This window comes from Dipodomys merriami, unplaced genomic scaffold (assembly GCF_024711535.1).
Source record: "Dipodomys merriami isolate MVZ:Mamm:240054 unplaced genomic scaffold, mDipMer1.0.p SCAF_16, whole genome shotgun sequence".
Classification (NCBI taxonomy): Eukaryota; Metazoa; Chordata; class Mammalia; order Rodentia; family Heteromyidae; genus Dipodomys; species Dipodomys merriami.
This window is the reverse complement of record NW_027202937.1, coordinates 1708947-1731620: the sequence shown is the minus strand read 5'-3', so window position 1 is coordinate 1731620 and position 22674 is coordinate 1708947. Positions and strand designations below refer to the sequence as shown.

Genomic DNA, 22674 nt, shown 5'->3' with positions numbered 1-22674 from the left:
GGAGTTCAACTCCCATCCCCTCATCTGTCCTTAAACCTCTGGAACCTGATCATACTGTGAATTTTTTAAGTGAACTTCTGTGGTAAGTTTTGCAGCATCGTGCCAGAGGGAGAAATTATCTACATGAAGAGAAGTCTTAGCACTGGAACTGCAGGTATTTTCCGTGTGATAATCAGATTGGGGCCTCTAGAGTTCAAAATCAGGCTGAATGTAAGACCAAATTAAAAATACATCCTTAAATAGCTTGTATGTCTTCATGTCCTCAAGTATTAGATCAATTACCAGACTCAGTCATATTTAAGGTACAGCTACCTATCTTCTTAGATGCTTTCCTGAAAGGCTGTTGACCTAGACAGCATATGTTTGTAAAAGATGCTCTTACTTACTTCAATGGGAAGTTACAATTTCTTCCTTCAAGTATTTGTGGAGCTAATACTAGAGCTTGAACTCAGGGCCTAGGTGCTATCCCTTAGCTTTTTTCTTTGGTCAGTCCTGGGGCTTGAACTCTGGGCTTGGACACTGTCCCTGCGCTTTTCAGCTCAAGGCGAGTGCTGTACCACTTGAGCCACACAGTGCCACTTCTGGTTTTCTAGTGATTTATTGGAGATAAGAGTCTCACGGACTTTCCTGCCCAGGCTGGCTTTGAACCACGATCCTTAGATTTCAGCCTCCTGAGTAGCTAGGATTATAGGCATGAGCCACCGGTGCCCAGCTTCCCTTAGCTTTTTATACAAAGCTGGTACTCTACCACTTGAGCCACAGCTCCACCTCTAGCTTTTTGGTGGTTAATTAGAGATCAGAGTCTTGTGGATTTTTCTGCCAGGGCTGGCTTTGAATCACAATCCTCAGATCTCAGCCTCCTAAGTAGCTAGGATTAAAGGCATGAGCTACTAGTACCTGGCACTGAGGATGTTTAGTTTTTCTTTCTTCTAAACAAGTAATAGCAAAAACATTTATGAGTCCATTATTCTAAACGTATTATATAACCAACATATTTAGGTGATATTTTTTTCCTATTCAATGTAGAATTTAAAACGTCTGCAAATACCTCCTAATTGATCCCTATCCAGCTTCTGGCTAGAAAATGACTGTTGAAGTATTCATACAAATGAAGTTTGATGGGCTGAATTTCACAATGGAGATACATAGAATTAAGTGATTATTAGAGACATAAAGTTTCAGAGCTAGTAAGAATAAACAGTGTTGATATGATTGGTTGTTAGTATCTCATTTGTGCTTGCTGGAAGCCAGCAAAAAAGAGAAGGATGCTAAATTACAGAAAAGAGAAGCATGTTAAATCACAGAATCCTTGCAACTGAAAAAGTACAACTCCCTAGAGTCCACAAAGATTTCGCAGCACTAATTCTAAAGGAAAAGTGTCGCATGAGCCTTACGGGGAGATGAGTGGACAAGTGTGTCCTCACACAGACGCAAGCAGTGGCCTGAGAGAAAACTCCTCTAAGAAGCCGGCTCTGCTACCAAGACACAGCTGTGGTTCACTTCTGCAGGTGGCTGGAGAGTGTTCCCTCCGGCTCCACAGCATGGGGGCCAGCTGGCTCTGGGTCCAGAGAAGCACCTGCCCTTCCTCATATGTCCTCCCTCTTCGAAGGAGAAACTGAGTCACAGATGTTATTGGTGGAGAGGGGAATGATGGAGAATGAGAAGGGGTCCAACATGTAGGAAGGTCACGCACTGGGCTCTCTCTCCATACTTGTACCTCATTTAATCACACTGCATGTATGCAGAAAATGCATTTATTTATTTGTTGGTTGGTTGGTTGGTTGGTTGGTTGTGGGGTCTGAACTCTGGGCCTGGGCACTGTCCCTCAGCTCTTCAGCTCAAAGCTAGCATTGTACCACTTGAACCACAGTGGTGCTGAGGAATCGAATCCAGGGCTTCATGCATGCAAGGCAAGCACTCTACCACCTTGCCATTTTAAACACACACACACACACCCTTTCCTGTAGGAGGAGAGAGGACTCGTGGGTGGTGGTTGGCCATGACCACACAGGCAGTACGCAGCAGAGGCAGAATTTGGGTCTGAGTGTTTCTGCATCTGGTGAGCATCCTGTGACATGCAAGAGGGAGGATTTTTCCTCTGTCCTTCAGCTCTCCCCACTGGAATAGAAGACTAGATCATTCCACAAATAATACATCATACTAAATAGTAACTATATAAATTTGGGGGAAGTGTAGGATGCAAATCAAGCAAGAGGTCTGACATTTATTTCAACATGTCTGATAAAAACATTAACCATGATCAATGAGTCTGTCTTTCAAAACTCTGATGGAAATCTTGTGTTTGGGCTGGGGACTCCTGCCTATAATCATAGATACACAGGAGGCTGAGATCCAAGGATCAAGGTGTGAAGCCAGCCTCGGGAAACAAATCTGAGAGGCTCTTATCAGTGATTGTTCAGTAAAAAGCCAGATGTGGGTTGTGGCTCTAGTGATAGAGCACTATCCTTGAGAGAGAAAGCTAAGGAAGAGCCCTTACTGAAAGCCCTAGTACCTGCACAGAGATAGACAGACAGACAGACAGACAGATGCTAACTTCCTCTTTGGCATGGAAATCAAATGCTCTCCACTCAGTGTGCATCAGCTTGCATTCTTTCCACTGCCTCGATTATTTCCAGGTAGGAAGTGGGATATTATGGGATACTGTGGTTTGGCAGGCACAGGGGTCACTCAGTACTGTGGAGAAGCAAGATACTAAATATGTCTTCATGGAAGGCGATGGACGGTTCCAGGGACTGTTCTGTGGCAGCTTTCAGATCCGCCCCACACTGAGCCTCTCACTGGGCAGGTGCCCGAGTACTTAGTAGTGACTCACTCTGTTCCCGGTCCTCCTCCAGAGGCAGAAAGAAAACAGGGCTTTACACTGAGCACCGCGACACGCCGAGTGTGTGTCACAATTTAAACATTCTCAGAATAACCACCTGCTAGAAATCAATGCCACTCTCACCTATACAGACTGAAAACAATAGAACAGAGCGAACCTCTCAAGGTTGGTGTCCAATTTAACTGTCAATGACTTGGAGACTTCACACGAATGGCCCAGCGTCATATCCCACTTTCTAGTTTCTATAGCTCTGGTCATTGTTAGTTTTCCAATCTAGATCCAGTGATAACTTAAGACATGGCAAATTAGCTCCTTTAGTAGTGTGCAACTTTCAACCAGCTTCTTCCCATTGCTATTGCGTGTTTCTAAGGCCTTCTAAAGCACAGGTGCCAGCCTGCTTCCTTCCTTCCTTTCGATCCCTGCTTTCCTTTCCTTTCCTTTCCTTTCCTTTCCTTTCCTTTCCTTTCCTTTCCTTTCCTTTCCTTTCCTTTCCTTTCCTTTCCTTTCCTTTCCTTTCCTTTCCTTTCCTTTCCTTTCCTTTCCTTTCCTTTCCTTTCCTTTCCCTTCCTTCCTTGCTTGTTTCCTTCCTTCCTTCTTTCCTTCCTTTCTTGCATGCTTTCCTTCCCTCCCTCCCTTCCTTCCTCTCTTCCTTTCTCCTCTGCTTCTCCTCCTTCCCTCCTTGTGTCTTTCCTTTCTTCCTGTTTCCTTCCTCTGACTTTTTCCCCCTGAGGGTAGTTATGGAAGTAAGTTTTCCTAGAAATACTTTAGATTTTTCTCTCATTAGTTTGCTTCCTCTCCCGTTTACATAAATATAAGATGACATATAAGACAGCTTTATTCACATACATGTTCTGTCTTTACTACAAGACCAACTTTGATTCAATGCCTTTATGTTCAGCTTCAGTGTTACTGTTGAATCACTTGAGTTCCTTCTCCCTTGCTTCCTTTAACTTGAAGATCTGTACCGCAGACACCTAGCATATTTCTTCCACAGTGGAACACAAACACAGGGAGACCAGGATGAGCCATAATAATAACACAGACTGCAGAGCCATGAGGCCTTCTGTTCTCTGCTCTTTCCATATCACTACACACACACACACACACACACACACACACACACACACACACACACACACACACACACACACACACATGCAGCTATCTTTTGTCTTCAGTTTAATACGACTTACCTACTAAGGGTCAGGTGTGATGCCAAAGAGTTACCTTTACTCTCATTCATAATAGCCAAGGTGTGGCTAACGAATGGATAAATGAAATATGATATACAGAGTATGCATACCCAGTGGAACACTATTCAGTCTTTATAAATAATAGGGATGATTATCTTGTTAAGTGGAATAAACCAGGCACAGAGAGGCAATTGCACATGATTTCTTTTGACCTGTGGAATCTGAAGATGTTGAACTCATAGAAGGGAGGAGAATGGTAGCTACTGAGAGCTAGGAGGGAAGTGTAGACAGATGTTGGTTGGATTTTCAGTTAAAAATGAGAAATAAGTAGGAGCGCTATTGTACCACACAGTGTCTATAGTTAACATTTGTGAGAATCATGAAGGAGTCTTATTTTTAAATGTCTCGCCCCACAAAAAAAGCACATGAGGTAATGCATGTCTTAATTAGCTTGATTTAGCCAATTTCACAATCAGACTTTTTGCTCTGGAAACACTTTAGGAGACCTAATAACACTTGCAATTTTGGACTACACCCTGTTTTCTCTTAAAAAAAAGAGAATTGATTCATATTTTAAAATGTATTGTATACAATAATAAATATAATAGTTACCTGTCTGTGAAACACAAAATGTCTAAAACACTGAAAAATCAGACCAGCATATTTTACCATGGGATCAGACCAGCATATCTTACCATGGGATCAGACCAACATGTCTTACCATGGGAAGAATACATTTCAGTTCTCTCAATGATGAGCTCATCTTTTTTTAAGCATGGCATGTGCGTTCATCTTTGTAAGTTACAGATTCATAACCCACCACCTGAAACCCTTGGGGCCTGGGATATGTAAGGGTTTCCAAGGAGGGGATGTAGAAATTTAATAGAGTACCTCCTGTTGTGTAATAAATCACCCCTCCTCCCCCGGAAGTCCTGGAGTAGCCTCTTCTAATTAACCAGAGGTATTGCTTTACAAATGCCAGTGACTCTGGACACGGCAAGGCATTTCCCATTGGTTCTGCTCAGACTTTTGGTTAGGGCAAATGCATGAATGTTGCAGAAAGACACCCGGATTTCAGAACTTCAGGTAGGGGCTGTGGGTCTGCGGCTGTGCAGAGGGGACGGATGGCTGTGCTTTCCCGAGATCGAGAGGTAGGGGTGCTGCACATGGAGAGGTTTTCCATTTGGAGACGCTTCGGCACACCCTTCTAACACCTGCCATCTTAGATTAGACTGCTGCTTCCTCCAAACCAAAGAACTAACACACAGGCGGTGGCCAGGTCGAAGGAAACATGTGACTGTGAATATCAGAATCTCGGTAACTGACCCCCCACCCATGTAACACGTCAAATGATGAAAAGTAGGTAATCTCATGTCTATTATAGTAAAATACACTTATTCATGATGGACACACAATGCTCCCAACTTAAAAAAGAAAACAACTGATGTGTGTCAATGAACATAGCATAAAGTATATCATCTATTCTGTGGATTAGGCATCATTTGGGATCCTTACTCATGATCTATTCTTTTTACTCATGATCTATTCTTTGTAATTACTGTATTTTTATTATCTTTCTTTAGTACCAGACCTGGGGCTTGAATTCAGGGCCTCGGTCTTATTTTGCTCAAGGCTAGAACTCTATCATTTGAACCACAACTACTTCCAACTGCTTGGTGGTTAATTGGAGTCTCACAGACTTTCCTGCCCAGGCTGGTTTTGAACCCCAATCCTCAGATCTCAGCCTCCTAAGTACCTAGGTTTACCAGAGTGAGACATTTTGGTGCCTGGTATTTTTTTATTTTATTAATATTATCTTTAAAGTCACTGTACAAAGGGGTTTTAATCCAACAAATCAGTTTATAGGTACAATGCATCCTGACCAATGCTATGTCTTCTGTCATTGTCTCATCTTTCTCAACCCCGACCATACCCTTGAGATACCAGGTTCCAGTTTTACACATGCATATTGAGTAGAATGGCTGCTCTCCCCCACTGTTCCCCTCTCCATGCGTCTGCCCCCTTCCCCTCAGCCTTTCTCTGACAAAACATGGCGGAGCTTCCTTATTTATTCCCTGACTGGACTGGATGGCTTCTCTTGAACTGATGTCTCTGGGTAGAAATCTGGTGATCTTGTGCCTACCTTATTTACCACTGAATCCACAGTCTGACACCTGTTTTTAAGAAGTATTTGCAATGTTGAGAGGCTATTTTGCTTGGTGTTTAAGACCATAGACTCTGAGCCTGGAAGGCTTGTGTCAATCACCCCTCAAGTCACATCTAAGCTAAGACCATAGAAGATTGTCTGTGCCTACATGTCCCAACTGAAAAAGGAGGATGCTGGCTTTTATTGCAGCAAACAAGGTGACTCCCTCAAATCCCTTGGCCTACATCACAGTGTGTGTGTGTGTGTGTGTGTGTGTGTGTGTGTGTAATGTTTGTTTGTTCTTTTTATGTTATGTTTGTCAGAGGTTGGCTAGAACTCTGCCCCCAATCTGGCACCCAATCCACCTGGGCAGGATGAAGCAACACAGTTTCCCAAACAGAATGAAAAGAACATTTGTGAGGGTCCAACACCAGCTATGAAATGGTTGGCTTGAAGCATTGCATGTGGCTTCCACTCTGGACAGAAGTAGCCTGTGAGGTCCGGGCTATCTGCTCCTTCCAGGCATCAGAAAGCAAAGAGGCAGAGAGACCGCAGCACCGTCCTCACATTGTCATGGCAATAGCAGGGCTCTGCATTTCCACAGCCCTCGGAGAAGCACCCGGCACCCCACTCTACACTCTAGGCTGATGTTGGACACTTCTGGTGCCGGTATTGCTATCGTTATTAAACTAAATGGATTTCTAGGTTTTGAAGGCCAGGATGAAATCATTTTTCAGTTGTCTCCAGACACACCTGCACACCTGCAGGTGGGCAAACATTTCATAGTGGTCATTTCTCTGTTCTCTTTAGAGACCAGAGGGTTACCAACAGCCTGTTAAGCAGACCCTTCTCTATCCATGTTCCACACAGATGCAGGGCAGCTCACAGGAGCCCTCTTTCAGCTTTACCTGACTCAAGACTTTCTGCAGTCCCCTGGGGTCAAGAAAGGCAACTCCTGGGCATGTACAGGAGGGGAAACTTGGAAGAGAAATGAACCTTAGTGACTTTTAAGTGATGGCTGCTATGAAGATCCCAGTTCTAAATATTTATACTTCAAGCTGTGGCTGGCAAACAGCAATCTGCCTTTCTTGGTTTGAGACGCCAACGTCACCCAGCCCTAATGCTCCCTTGTGTTCTGTGAGCAAATCCCAGCTGTCTAGACCACCGTGAGCCCCATGAAGTATGTGCACACTCCTTACAAGAGCAGCAAATCAACATATCTGACCCCTGAATGTGGCCTAGCTAAAAATGGGGGTGAATCCACGGCCCTCACAAAGCTATCCAGAAAATGCACCTGAGACTTCAGAACGGAGACCCTCCAAGGGTGGCACAAGCAAGTATACAGAGTATTTATCACATTGCTCAACCGCAAGGGACATAATCAGGAGACCACATTCTATGGTGTTACCTAGGAGTGCCCCAAATCTCTGGAAAACCCAGAAAGGGAAAGGAAAAGTGAGGCTTGGGCATGTGGGAAAAATGGGGAAGAGATTGCTGTGAGATTTAGGCATGAGAGACAGCAAGCGCTTCTGTTCTTACCCAACTAAGAAGATTAAAATAATTACAAAGACAGGCCGAACTCGAATCCACCATTCTCCAGATACAAGGATTCAAAAAGAAGTTATGCCGTAACAGAAAGACCTCTGCCCAAACTATGCACACACGCCATCACCTACTGTCCCTCCCCACCCCCCATGAACCCCAGAGGCAAGGGCTAAGCCTCACTCCCCTACACCATAACATTCTGGGCTGCGGAATATATCATCCCAAGGCCAAACCTAAAAGCAATGATCACTGTTACTATTCGTCCACAGGAAAATATAACGAGTTTAGGAGATGGTTTTTGCTTCTTTCTCCCCTGCTAAAACAAAATTCCTCCTCAACTTAACATAGTGCCTCAAATGTCCCACTTATGCAAAGATAAACATCTTTGGTTCCTGTCACTCAGATTCATGAAATCTCTATCCTGGGAATAGCATATTCTCAGAGAATGACCTACCAGTATATTTATTAAGATAGGGGGAAAAAACCTGAAGAAGCCTGTATTAGTTAGCTTGTTACTGTATAGCAAATGCCTGTGATAACCAACTTATAAAGAGAAAAGGGTTATTGGGCTTAGAGTTTTGCAAGTTCATCCCTGTTGGTTGGATCGGCAGCACAGCATGGCAGACGTACAAAGGGAAGAAAAAGAACCTAGCACCCTATCACCCTCTTCACGAACACGGCTTCAATGATCCAAAAACCCATCAAAAGGGCCCCACGTTTTCACCATTCCACAAGGTCTCAATAGCACTACTCTGAAGAGCAAGTGTTTCACACACGGACCTTTGGGAGAGAGATCCTATCCAAATGATTCCTCAAGCACAGGGAAGACTGAGATGCCATCAATCATAAAGAAAAGTATGTAGCTGTGCAAATGAAATGTTACCAAGATCCACAAAGACTTTTTCCTTAGAGTCCCAAGGATCATAGCACCCTTGCTCTACCAACCCATCTGGTATCCTGTTACCTTCTGATCCTTAACACTTTAGCTATCATTTAGCCAAAGATGAATCATTATCAGGTTATTTAATATCCTACAAACTCTCCGTAAAGGGAAGCTAGAAGACTGGATCGAGGGAAAAAGACTTTGCATCCCATTCCATCCATTTTAATATATGGTTCTTGGCTAGTAACTAAGGTTAGCTTCCTGGCAATAAAAGTAGTTATCTAAATTCTTTGAGACTCATTCTATTGGATTACATCCTGTTTACCATGCCTCAATCTGTCAGCTAGTTCATAAGACCAAATACAACCTCTCAAAGCTGCAATTTCTCAACTTTGTATACAACCTAGCTGAAAATATCTGACAATCCATGATCCAGTCACTGATTAGAAGATCAAAAACCTACTCTTCTATGTCCTCAATTCTGGTTTAATTGGTCCACCAATCTTGAGAAGCACGCAGAGCAAAGTCCTAAGTCTTGTTGATTCAGAAGGTAGAAGAACTTACTACTCACGGTATTAATTTAAAAAAATAGAATGCAAAAAATAATCTCAGTCAATTGCCAGGAGAAATCCTCTAATTGTGAGAAATAAGGAAGGTGATGAGGAGAAAACTTGGGCCCTGGTTTGACAGCATTTCCTCTGGAAATGATAATCTGTTTATGATCCTAGAACTAAATTCTGATGTCCTTCCTTCCTGCCATGTGTGATTTTCTTATTTTAAATACACTGGTGGTCACAGCCCTAAAGTTTCTATTCCAAGACAATTTATCGCATTTCAGATTACTTTTAGCCCAATATTTGAATTGTTCAACTCCAAAAATAATATTGTCATAAACATGTTTAAATGGCTCAAAATAATATCAAATCTTCTGGGTTGTTATGTTCTGTGGCAGTGAGGTGTGTTTACAAAATCAGTAAGATCCACCTAAATTGTGATTAGTCAACAAAGGGTGCCCAATTTAAGCCAACTAGCCATCAGCTAAAGTTTATAAAAACAACAATCCTAAACCCTATGTTTACATCTTAGACAGAGCCACCTACTTTAGTTTAACAAAACAAAAGTTCCTTTTCCCCTAAAATATACCTTTCACAGCCCGCCGATGGCTCAGGCCTGTAATCCTAGCTACTCAGGAGGCTGAGATCTGAGGATAGTGGTTCAAAGCCAGCCTGGGCAGGAAAGTCCGTGAGAGTCTTATCTCCAATAAACCACTAAAAACCAGACGTGGAGCTGTGGCTCAAGTGGTAGAGCTCTCACCTTGAGCTGAAGAGCGTAGGCACAGCGCCCAGGCCCAGAGTTCAAGCCCCACGACTGACAAAAAAAAAAAAAAATACCTTCCATATTTTAAATGACATAAAATACCTTTCATGTTTTAAATGACATAATATTAGATATTTATGAGGAATCCACATGCACAAAGGTTGGATCATTCACATATGAAACTTAGAAGGCCAGAAATCTCTGAATCACTTTTTAAAAGATGAAAAACATAGAATTTTTATGGTGGTTGCCAAGAACATTTACTACTGAATCAAGTGTGTTTCTTAAAATGAAAATGTCTAAAATGCTTACGCATAGACAATCTCATTCCCCACTCAAGTCAAACCCAGGAGCCACCACGGTGTGAATTCCCACCACTCACAGATGCCACCTGCCACACTGTCTGTGAGCAGTTCAGGTTATCTCAAGCCAACGTGCTTTCTCCAGAAACCGCAGGGGACTGGGTCACAACTCCATGAACAATTTTTTTTAGAACAATCATCAAACTGAATTAGGGGGAAGAGCTCAAACGCTTGTGTGATTTAGAGCAAGCCAAGTTGTGTTTTGGGCAAAATGGGGGAAAGGGAACTTCTACAAGTTTTAACCAAGGGCTCCTTGGCCCAAGGCACATTCCTTAGGACCATTTGTGGACCTACAAGCCAAAGAGCACTAGCCTGGCTGCAACCTTTGAGGCAGAACACCAAAGCTTGCTTGTGATGGAACAGATTTTTCTTATTTTGCTAACCTGTGCTCCACACAGTGCCAAATGAACATTCCCAAACACTTCAGCCATCTCAAATGAACAAGGCCAGCACGCCGAGATCATGCCCCTTCTCTCCCTTAGGTTGTCATTTCTCCCCATATTTTGGGAGCAGACAAGTCTTCTTACCTTGCTTTCTTCTCCTTCAAACACAGATTGGTGGACGTTGCACGCAAATAACGCATTGGGCAGATCGTTGAAGTCAGTGATTGCTTGAAAGGCCTCTTCTGCAAAGCACCGCGTGACAGCCCAGTCTCTGTCTATGCAGCAGAGTAAGAGAAGGCCTCCATCTTCAGGGGTGTACCCCTGCTGCCCTGGGCTCCTCATTCCGATGAAGAATGATTCTCCCCTCATTCCTGAGAACACAAAGGATAAGACAGATAGATGAGAGGATAGAACAGATTTCTTAAAATTCAGCTTTCAAGTCACAGTTCTAGACTGTCTGGGGCTAGGCGGGTGAATATGAATAGGAGAGGCTGAAGATACAGGTTGTTCACATTATTCCCTTGATCTTAGTTTGATCTGAGTTCCCCGTGTTACTCTGTTGCTAAATAAGAATACAGCCAGTGAGAACTGTGGTCAAAACCAGAACCATGTCAAGCAAAACCCACAACACAGATGACAGCTGGGGGATGACCACCACCCCTAATATTAAAGCTCTCTCATATTGTGAACTAGAGTGTCCTAAAATCTTTGCATGCCTTAACACACCTATGTATTCTCCACTATTATCCACCAGATCCGTCTCAATGCCATTTCTATTTTATGGGTCTGAAAACAAAGGAACAAAGACAGCAATATCTTTTACAGTCAGTTAATGACAAAATGGCAGGGGTAGGATTACAATATGGAACCAAAGGTGTCTCCTATTAGTCAAACGAGTTGGGTGCCAGTCACTCAGGCCTGTAATCCTTGCTACCCAGAGGCTTAGACTTGCAAGATCAACATTTGAAAACAGCTTCAACATAGACGTCCAAGAAGCACTATCTCCAAAGATAACCAGCGAAAGGCTAGCTGGAAGCATAGCTCAAGTGGTAAGCAACAACTGAGCAAGTCAGCTAAACAATTGTGAGACCCTGAGTTCAAACCTTGATATTGGCAAATAAATAAATAAATACAGAATCCGAATTTAAGAAACTATGGTCCACTTTACCTTAAATGATTGTCCTTATTTAGAACAATATTTTAGTGGTAAAAGCAATTGCTAAAAGCAACACATCAGTATTATTTTCAGAAAAACTTTTTGACGATGAAGTCATAATCATCCCATAGCACAAAATAGATTTGGTCAATACTGATTTGATTCTAAGTCCTGTCTATATTATCATAAAGTTTTAAATGAATCAAAACTGGTCCCCAAATGAATTTTCACCATGTTACCTCTAACAGCTAATAGTTTATCCACAGTAAGAAAACACAAACATGTGTGTACTCATGTGCATGTATGTGTACATGCATGTATGTGCACACACACATTTTCTCTTCTTGATCATTACTACAAGTACTTGAGAATCAGATCCACTTGTCAGCCCTACCTTGGCTAAATCCCAGGATACAGATCCCTGTCTCCCTCTCCCTGCCCCCCAAACACAGCCCTGAGGAAGCCTTCTAGTGTTAATTTCATCTCACTGTGGTCAAGGCCCTGGTTATTCCCTGACTCCTCACATCCATCATTTACTAACTACACAGATTTCCCCCCTTTTAACCTTGGTTCATAATTAGTGGATCTGATCAGTCTCCTCACATTTCAAAGATGCATCTGTTTTCTTGTATCTATATTCATGTCTAAAGTACTCTTCTGTTCAATGTTCAATGGTTAGAGGTCAAACAGGGTGAAAACCCTGTTGTCTATCAGTCAGTGTTACAGTCTTACACTGACTGACAGACAATTCTTGACCTGGAGATTGAGTCACCTCCAGTGAACTTCATTTTCCTTAAGACACAGTAACAGTAAGGACACAAAGACCAGTACCACGGAACATCACTTCTGTCTCCATGATGTTTAGCTATTAGTTACAAATTTTGCAGACTAGGGTTTCTGCTTGGGTCTCTCCTGAATTCTCACGTAGCATGGCGATAAAATTATCTTTAAAAAAGTTTCCTAGAAAATCCCCAAAGGCAATTAAGTTGCTTTTTTATAGCAATAACATATTACATATAAAATTGCTTGAGATAAGAGATAAAAATTATATTATTTGAGGTAAGAAATCTTAAGATGAAGTCACTTTCACTGTGGTAAATAATAATAATAATGTTACTGTACATAAAATGTAATAATTTTTATTACATTATTACATTCTGGCATTCTCAAAATTTAAAAACTCCAGCTAACATATTCAATTGAAACATGTGCAGGTGACATGCTAATTGAAATGTTTTTGTCCAACTACTTAAGAATAAGAAAGAAAGGAGGAAAGAAAATAAAATCCCCAGTTGATGCAATGTCTCTATTAAAGTCAACATAATATTTACATTAAATAAAAATGATATATTTCATTTTATAAATAACCTAAAATATATGTGTGTGTTTTATCACAAGTATGAAGGGATTTCAACCATTAGACTGCCTCAATGTAATTTTTTCATTTTCATATTAATTTCTACTATTGCTTCAAAAATTCTTGTGTAAAATATTTAATAACTCTTGTGTAAAAACATTTAGTCTTTGTGGAATATTATTTTAGTACTAAACATAATTAAGAGCATCAAAACAGCATTATTTTCACCAATGGATTATTATCAATATAATCCTTTCACCATTCTTCTTATCTTCATTCTTATCTCTCCCAATCCCATTTTTATCAATACATTATAGGAGGACAATTTGATAATGAAGTCAAAATCATCCCATAGCATGAAATATAGATTTTTTTGTAAATTCTGTTATCCTTAATTCTATGTTATCTATGTTTTAAATGAATCAAACATGTCCCCCAAGTATTGTTGAAGAGATTCTGTTTCAACAATTCTTTTTCCAAAAAAATTAAAGTCCATTGCTGTACAAATTAATTGAATAGAGCAAATATCAAGCCTGGCTTTAGGACTTAGCTTATTCTATTCAAGTAGCTTTAAAGTTCTGTTTTAAGCTGTAGCAATATGATTATCTTCACCAGACCTTATTTTAAGCTCATTACTTTCAATAAAGGTTTAAAGAGTGAATTTTTTGGCAAAAGAAAGAAAGAAAATACTTTAGAAGTTGGAGCTTTGAACAAAAGAATTGTAATTAACCTCATAGTCTGGACTTAGTGACTCAGTTTATCAGTTTATCTTGACACAGAAAGAAAAGTGTCTTTCTGCCCTCACTCTACAAAGTGAGAGAAGGCAGGTGAATCAGACAGGATTAGAAGTGGTCAAAACTGGAAGTAAGGACTCTATAAAAGGGTCTGCAACATGAAATACATAAGACAATTATGATGACCTCAGAACAAGGAATTTATGCTTCCTGGATATCTCTTTTAGTAAACTCCAAGAAACAGAAAGAAATGGAAAAGAGCTTTCAAATATGAAAATAAACACCCACAGGCCCAGTTAACTGGGTTATCTTTTTAAAATTAATTTAAAATATGACTTCATTTTGTGGTTGCTTGTTTTTTGGGAGTGGTCTTGCTGTATATTCCAGGATGGCCTTAAACTTGAGACTCTCCTGCCTCAGACACCTGGGTGTTGAGATTACAGGCATGCATACCAACTTCAAACTGTTTAGCTATGGTGTAAGTCTTTGTAGCAGCCATTATCTGCTTAGCCTCCACTGCCCATGATTGTGTATGTTTCCTCTGTGTCCCCTGAAAAAACCTGCACTGGGAAACCTCGCCAAACAAAAACAAACCAACAAACAACCCCCTCCCCACACACAATTACAAGACCTATCTCAACCAATAAAAAGCTGGTGCACACCTTCAACCCAATTATGTGGGAAGTGTAAAATAGGAGGACCACAGTTCAGACCAGTCTTGGCAAACAGAGAGATCTTATTCAAAACCTAAAGAAAGCAGAAAGGGCTGGAGCCATGGTTCAAGTGGCAGAACGCACCTTACAAACACAAGACCTTGAGTTGAAACCCCAGGACCACCCAAACCCCCACAAATATTTGGGTAAATAAAAGGAGCCACTTTCAGGAAATAACACACCACCACATAAGCTATAATGGCCAACTTAAATTACACTAATACACTAGTTCAAACATAAACCCTATTAATGAGAAGAGGGTAATACACTGGTGGCTCATGCCTGCAATCCTAGCTATTCAAGAGGCTGAGATCTGAGGATCACAGTTCAAAGCCAGCCCGAGCAGGAAAGTCCATGAGACTTGTATCTCCAATAAACTACTAGAAAACCAGAAGTGGCACTGTGGCTCAAGTGGTAGAGCACTTGCCTTGAGCTGAAGAGTGCAAGGAGAGCACCCAAGCCCAGAGTTCAGTCCCACGACTGACAAAAATAAATAAAATAAAATGGCCTTAGAATGCTACCATTCACACAAAACTCCTGCTAATGGTAGGTCATATTTAATCCCAGTGCCTTCCATGTACACGTAAATGTTCTGAACAATGTTAGGACCACACTACTTCCTATCCTGTCGATTTCTGGTCTCATTGATATGATTCTGAGCAGTTCTATGCACTGTGATATAGTTGTGGAAAAACTTTCACTTCAATCGCCACATCATCACCCAGTGGATAATGTAGCCATTCTTCTGTTGTTTGATGTTTGGCAAGCACCCATTTCCACAACCGAGGGGTGAAACATACCACTTCCCACGGAAGGACCCCAGAGGGCCGCAGGGGTAGAGAAGAGCCTGGGGCCATTCTTCAGGGCCCAGCCTTCCTGATGAGGAGGAAACCTCTGGGTCAGCAAAAATGCAGAAACACCAAGACCTTGTCTACCTGTCCTATGCAGAGATTCTTTGGAACCCCTCCAAATCATAAGCGACTGAAAGCTCTTTGTTATTCTCGTTAGGCTATCAAGAGCAAGCCTGCAACAGAGGAAAGGTGACAGGCCATCATCTGCTTCTGTGACAGGTGCTCCTAGATTCAGATGGCAGCATCTGTCCACGAGGGTGGAGTCTGCTATCATTAGAGCGAGAAACAAGCACCATCACCACTTGGATGTTTGGCTGGAGCCCCATGGAGATCCCCAGGCAGAAGAAAGGAATTAAAATAACAAAGCTCACAAGTCCGATTCCCAGAATCAGCAACATGAAGTTTGTTTATCTGGTATGAAGTTAGGGGCAATGAGAATGGAAATGAACGGATTGGATCATTACGACACAGGAGGAAGGCTGGGGAGGGAAAGACTCTTAGCCATCTCATCACTTTGCTAACGTGTGAAAATAGTTTTCATGCACGATCTTCAGATATTCTAGAACATTTATCAAACATGAACATTCCTGAATGAAGGCAGCAGACCTCCTAAAGGCCAGCCACTTGATCCCGAAGGATATCGATGGAATTTCTGATTGCAAATCCCTCCTTCCCTGAGAAACCTGGCAGACAGAAAACAGGACTAAGTTTCTTCATAAGGCATAAATCTTGTCAAAACACACTGATTCCCAACAAACATTTACATGAAACACTGAAAATGCAAGTGGGAGTGGGAAGAATAAGATATCTGGTTTTATTGGAGATTATTATCATCATGGGGTTAGTATTAGGTGTGAGATTCCGATTTCCAAACTGTAGACAACATGAGCAGCTCTGGTCATGACCCACAACAAGGAGCCACCCAGTCTCAAGGCTTGGAAGGCATGTTATCCAAGGGACTGTGTCACCAGAAAGTGTGGGACGTGAGTCTTGACTGAAGTCATGACTGTATTTTGGAAAGGAGTGTAGCATAAAAAGAGTAGAACTCAAACCAGGAAGGAAGGTAGTTCAATAGGAGGCATGCCAGTGTCATTTGTCTGGAGTCTTACTGAGCTCTGTTAGCGGGGACATTGGCGATGGAACTTCATGTAGTTCCATGTACCAAGATGGCACTGGGGACTCTATAGAAGAAGAGGAGGCGTGGCAACATTGCTTGGAAGGGGCCTATCACCCTGAGGTATCTGCCTTTCCATGACTGGATGAAGATATACAGGACAAGAGAAATCTTCCAGTCTTTGGGACTAAACACAAGAAATGGGAGCTTCATCTTTCACCAAAGCCTTCTCTAGCAGAAACATCTTTAATTCTGATGTTCCTAAGACAACCCACTTATATTTTATCTCTTGCTGGTTACTAGAAGGCAAGAATTTTTTAAAAATAGAAACAGAAAGATCAACCAAAGGAGAAAATTGAGCAAGGCATTTAAAAAAAAAAAGCAACTTGCACCTGAAATGTTGTTTCTTTATTCACTGGTGGTAAACATTGAACTCAGGACCAGATTCTTCTTCCACCTCCCAAGGAGCTGGGATTCTAGGCTTGTACCACCATGCCACACCTGAATTTGTTTATTATTCATTTTAAATTTTATTTTTGAATTAGCATATACTCCTAAGGGGGTAGCATTGTAAATTTGTAGATTGTAATTTGAACAAATTCACCTCATCTATTATATCCCCATCTCTTCCTCTTTTCAAAGTGTGTGTGTGTGTGTGTGTGTGTGTGTGTGTGTGTAAGATTCAACTAGACTGCTATTAAAATTTAGAGCAGGAATATCAAACTTGGTGCAGAGCAGTCTGAAAAATCTGTGCTTTAACATGATGTTATAGACAGCTGAGAGGATAAATAAGGACACAGGATCCATGGAAGTGATTAATGAATAATTCATTCTGGCTTCAAGTTCAGTTATGATTTATAAACAAGGAAATGGATTATGGGAGATTTGACAGTTTGGAAGAACTTAAAGGTTTGTCAGCTTGAATATTAACAATAAAAACCAGAATGGAGTGTTGCTTTAATGAGTAGTGGGTAACAAATGCAGATAACTACATGTGTGTCCGTGTGTGTGCATGTGCTACCATCCCCTAGCGTTCAGCCTTCTGAGTAGCTGGGATTACAGATGTGAGCCACTGGCACCTGACTGTTAAGCATTTTGTTGTTGTTTCTGTACATTTCTTTTTTAAAAAATTGATACTGTAAAGGCGAGGTGATGTGCAGAGGGATTAGGGTTTGGGGAGTTTTTTTGTTTTTTGTTTTTTTGCCAGTCCTAGGCTTGAGCTCAGGGCCTGGGCACTGTCCCTGAGCTTTTTTGTTGTTGTTGTTCAAGGCTAGCACTCTACCCCTTTAGACACAGCACCACTTCTGGCTTTTTCTGCTTATGTGGTACTGAGGAATGGAACCCAGGGCTTCATGAATGCTAGGCAAGCACTCTACCACTAAGCCACATTCCCAGCCCCAAGTTAGGTATTTTAAAGCTAAAAATAAGGCTAGATGACTCCATTTAAAATTTTAAAGAATGAAAATCTAAACAAAGTTTAGCAGCGTTAAAAAAATCCCTTCCTCTCTAAATTTGAATTAAAATTTTAAATATTGTGATTTTTATGGAAGAATATCAGCTTGCTAGATGAAAAATTGTATGCAAATACTAATCATTGTACAATTAAGTCAAACCTTCAGCATTCATTTTTGGATTGTCCTTGTGAAGCCTTTTTGATATTTTAGTATCTAAGTCACTTTCAGGGGAACACTGGAGTTTTGCTCATTTTTCTCCATCTTACCAAGAGACCAAAGTACAATAGCAGTGAAGAAAGAGCCCCTCCAGCCATCCTCAGATACAAAGGCCTGAGCCGATACTCTCAGGCTGTGCTCTAGAGAAACCCATTAGAGCTTTCTAAAATATAATGGAACCTCTTTAATTCCGTTGCAGAATTTTTCACCTGCCGAGAACTGCGGGAACCTCACACTATTCTTGATACCATTTGGGATCTGTCATAAAAGAGTCCAGAACATGCAGTGTGCCACTCATGGTTTTCAAAGGAAATTATCCACATTGTGCATTCATGGCTCCCTGTGGGGTCCCTTGTGGAGCCATTGTTACACCGCAAACTTCCATAGGAGCCTAATTTAATTAAGCAACACGCTGTGAATTCTTATGGAACATGTAAATATGGCAAGTTTGTTCTTTCGTGTTTGTTGTTGTTTGTTTTGTGTGTGGTCTGGGCTTTACGGCAGCGATGGGACTTTTCAAGGTACCCACAATAAATGCCTGTACATCTGTAGGGTTTTAAATGCCTACACTTTTGGTACTGATCACTGTGTATCTTGCAATGCTGATAATAAAAAGGAGAGGAAAAGCTCAGATTTATCCAGGACCGGCTGGGCCGAGCAGAAAGCCCATTTGGGTTCCATCCCCACAAATCTCACACCATTTTGTACTTAAACAGTTTGGTTGCTAGAGAAGAGCATCAGATGGGTTTTGTCTGCATACTTTGAGATGGAGGTCTAAGTAGCCCAGACTGGATTCACACTTGTCATCCTCCTACCTCAGCCTCCCAAGAGCTGGAATAACAATCTGGAATAACAATACCAATGTGCCAAGCTAGACACTACCCTTGCTTGTTTGATCGTGGGTTTGTTGTATAGCAGCACTAGGGTTTGAACTTGGGGATCTGTATTTGCTCGGCAGGCGCTCTACCACGTGAGACATGTTGATAGCTTCTTTTGCTCTAATTTAGGGTTATTTAAAAAAATAGGATGCAGTACTATTTTGGGACTGGGCTCACCAGCGGGACAGACAGGCATAAAACTACCCTGCCCAGCTTTTTCTGTGGTCATGGGGTCTCCTCAGTGTTTTGCTAGAGCTGGCCTGGAACTGTGATCTTCCCAGTCTGGGCTTCTCAATTAGCTAGGATTTCAAGCACAACCTATTTCTTCTTGGACATGATTCTCAAAGATAGACAAATCTTCTACCACAAGTTCTACTGTGAATTGATTAGGTAAGTCAAGGAATACTGAAGCATTCACCTCCCACAAGAGAATAGTCATGTGTTACTCAAGTGGGAGTTTAACCAAGGGGCTGTCACACAAGTGCAGGCAGGTTAGAGATGGTGTAGAGTGCAGAACCCTGGGCCAGCATCATCCCTAGATGAGGACTTGGGAATCTGGGGAGAACAGAGGACTTTATGTTGAGGGACCCAGCGGCTTTTTCAGTGAGGGAAGTTGTCTCTACAGGACCACCAAGAGAGGCATGTGTGCTCAGCATCCCCGCCTTGCTCCCTGCTCTAACCTCCTGCTGGCACCTCCTCCTACCACTCAAACCCAATAGGAAGACCTGGAAGCAGAAGGATGTCATTTTCCCACACGCACTGCATGCTGGGAAAGCCAGAGAGAGACTCTGGCATGCAATGAAGATGCTAAGGCTAGACTTGACACATGGGCGGGAATCTCGATATTTCACAGGTTAATCTCAGTTGAGCTTTATGTTTAAAATCTTTAAAGCATGCATTTGTAGATGGACAGTTCCAGCCAGAGACTTGCATGATATAAAGATCTACTATCTTAGGTCATATTTTTTTTTCTCTCTAAGAAACAAAAAACAGAGGAAGGTGGCCCAGTGGGTTGCTATGAAGGCAGAGAAGCCTTGCACCCTTGGGGGAGACGGGGTCAAGAATCCCACCTGGAGACAAACGACCAACCTTCCCGAGATGCTGAGAGGAAGCTTAAAGGAAACCCACAGCCTCTGCAGGAGGCGGAGCTTCTATGCAAAGTAAGTTGTCACAGGAGAAAGGCACTTCAAAAGTGTGCAGCAAGGGAGGTGATGGGTGCTATGGCAGCCAAAGTAAGATTCATCCTGACATCTTTCACTTTCTGCTTTTAGAAGGGGCCCGGAGTGCTGGGGAGAGAAGAGAGTGAAAAGAAACAAAAAATACAAATAAAAAAGGCACAGAAAGTGAGAGACTGCAGCTTAGAGGGAAAATGGAGCCAAGAAAGTTAATGCAAAAGAGAGGTAGAGAGTTGGTCCAAAATCATCAGAAGCACAAGGACACGGGTTATACACACTGATAAGATTAGCAGAGAATGAACACACTGAAAGTAAGGAGGAAGGAAAAGCAGAAGACAGGGAAATATCCTATGCGGGTTGATTTCTCCTCATATACAGCTAGATAGTCATGCCACTTGCATGTTGCAAATCTGCCCCAACTTCCTAGGATCTCCCAAATTAAATGAAGACGGTTCTCCAGCCCAGCAAACCAGGACAGCCCCAAGGGAAGCCATTGTGTGCAGACATTATCCACCACCTCAGCAGGGCTGAGAATCACAGCACCGCAAGGATCTCAGTACCCAGTTCAAGCTGTGTGGATGATCATAAGAGCAGCAACGGAAAGCCATCTTAGAGGGCTTACTTGGTTTTCAAGGCCTTATATGTAATGAACTTAAAGACACTTTACCCAAAGCTTTCCTAAGTCCCAGTCTTCTTCAGCTATATTCTAGCTGTCACTCATCCTGACCATTATGCCTAGAGTCGGTCATGGCCTACACACCCTGTCCTTAACTAGATCTTCCTTACAGGAGATCCCCTCCCCCTGCTGACTGCCTTGTCCCTGTCTGAGCTGCTAGGACACTTATTTTGTCTCTCTTTGTACATCTTACAGATCACCTTCTGCTCCATGTTGTGGTCTAATTTAAATAAAAAAAAGGCAAGGCAAACCTATTTGTATACATCTCCTCCCGCACAGTGAGCATTCTTGCTTCTTCCTGCAATGCCTAGTACACGGCAGGGTTTCTGACAGTGGTACTTGTTGGGCAAATGGAATATAACACCATCAGATTCCTCCCAGAGCCCTCCCTGGCTCTCTCTCCCTCTTTCTCCTTCCTTCTCCTTCCTCAGACACCCCCTCCCATTTCCCAATAGAAGACTCAGAGCCAGGCTCCCCTGGGATTACCACGGTCTTTCAAAGGAGTGGTTTTCTGAGTTACAGATGATCATTGTTCTGTCCTGTCTTCAATCCAGAAGCTTGAGAGTCCTCATCCCCTCCTCCTGGATTTCCATGGCTAGCACGACTCCCTCTTGATCTGAAATAAGTCACTGCCCTCTACTGATTCAGGTCACTTTCCAAGTCATTCCTTCTTTCATTCTTGACCCTTTGGTTGATGATGTTTCTCTCTCTCTCTCTCCTATGGGCTCTCCCCTCTGTCGACAATTAAACTATCCTCCCTCTTGCTCTCTTGCTTTTGTTCTGTCTCACTCTGTGTCGACAACCAAAAAACCCTAATTGGACTTCAGCATCACACACCAGAGCATCCCTCCTGTCTCAACCCTGAAGCTCAGACTCCTGTTCAACCCAGGACTTCAATTGAGAAGCCAACATAGGTCTGGCCAGTTGCATAAGTGACTTCCACTTTTCTCTCTCCATTGTCAGAAAAAACACAGTTCAGGACGATCCAATATTAGTCTCCCACACCTCTGGATGACATGTGTTGTTTACAAAAAAAAAAGCTGACCCACATTTTAGCCTAGAAAAAAAAACTCCACCTCTGTCAAAGTCCTCTCTGGCTTACTGCAACTGGACCAGCGTGCTGCATTTCTCATGAGCTCTAGCAAGAGATCAGCTGAGATTCATTCAGGACAGGCCTGCCTTGTTAGTAAGGTTTCTAGGAGAGATCCTGGTGAGGGTGTCCATCTGGCTTTTGTGACTCTGTAACCAAGTATCTGAATATAACCACTTAGATAAGGAAAAGTGGTTTTTTCTTTGGGGGGGGGGAGTAGGTGAGGTTTTGTGGCTTCAGAGCGTTTGGTCCATCATGGTGGGGGGATGTGCTGGAACAGAACAGTTTATATCATGACAGACAGGAAGCAGAGAATGGAAAGCAGAACATTTTGGAACACCCTCCTCCTTCAATTAGGTCGGCCTCCTACCTTTAACCATTGCCCAATAACTCCATCATGTAATTAAGAATCCATCCAAGCATGAACCCAGTGATTAATCCACTGATTAATCCCTCTGGAGCTAGCTGTCTCTGGAGACCCCCTCACAGATACACTCAGAGATGAGATTTGCTCCTTTGCTGGATGCTTCTTAATTTAGTCAAGGTGACAATCAAGAGTCACCAGGAGAGACTGGGCCTGTGGAGCAAC

General features: G+C 42.3%; 1 protein-coding gene across 2 annotated transcripts in view; it reads right to left on the bottom strand.

Moving 5' to 3' along the window:
• Window positions 1-22674, bottom strand: part of Rcan2 (regulator of calcineurin 2) — a 158067-nt gene that overhangs the window by 121485 nt on the left and 13908 nt on the right. For both annotated transcript variants that reach the window (XM_070023600.1, XM_070023599.1), the window contains exon 2: window positions 10816-11042. In XM_070023600.1, coding sequence (XP_069879701.1) covers window positions 10816-11040 — 225 coding nt within the window. In that variant the 5' untranslated portion in view covers window positions 11041-11042. The remainder of the gene's footprint in view (window positions 1-10815; window positions 11043-22674) is intronic.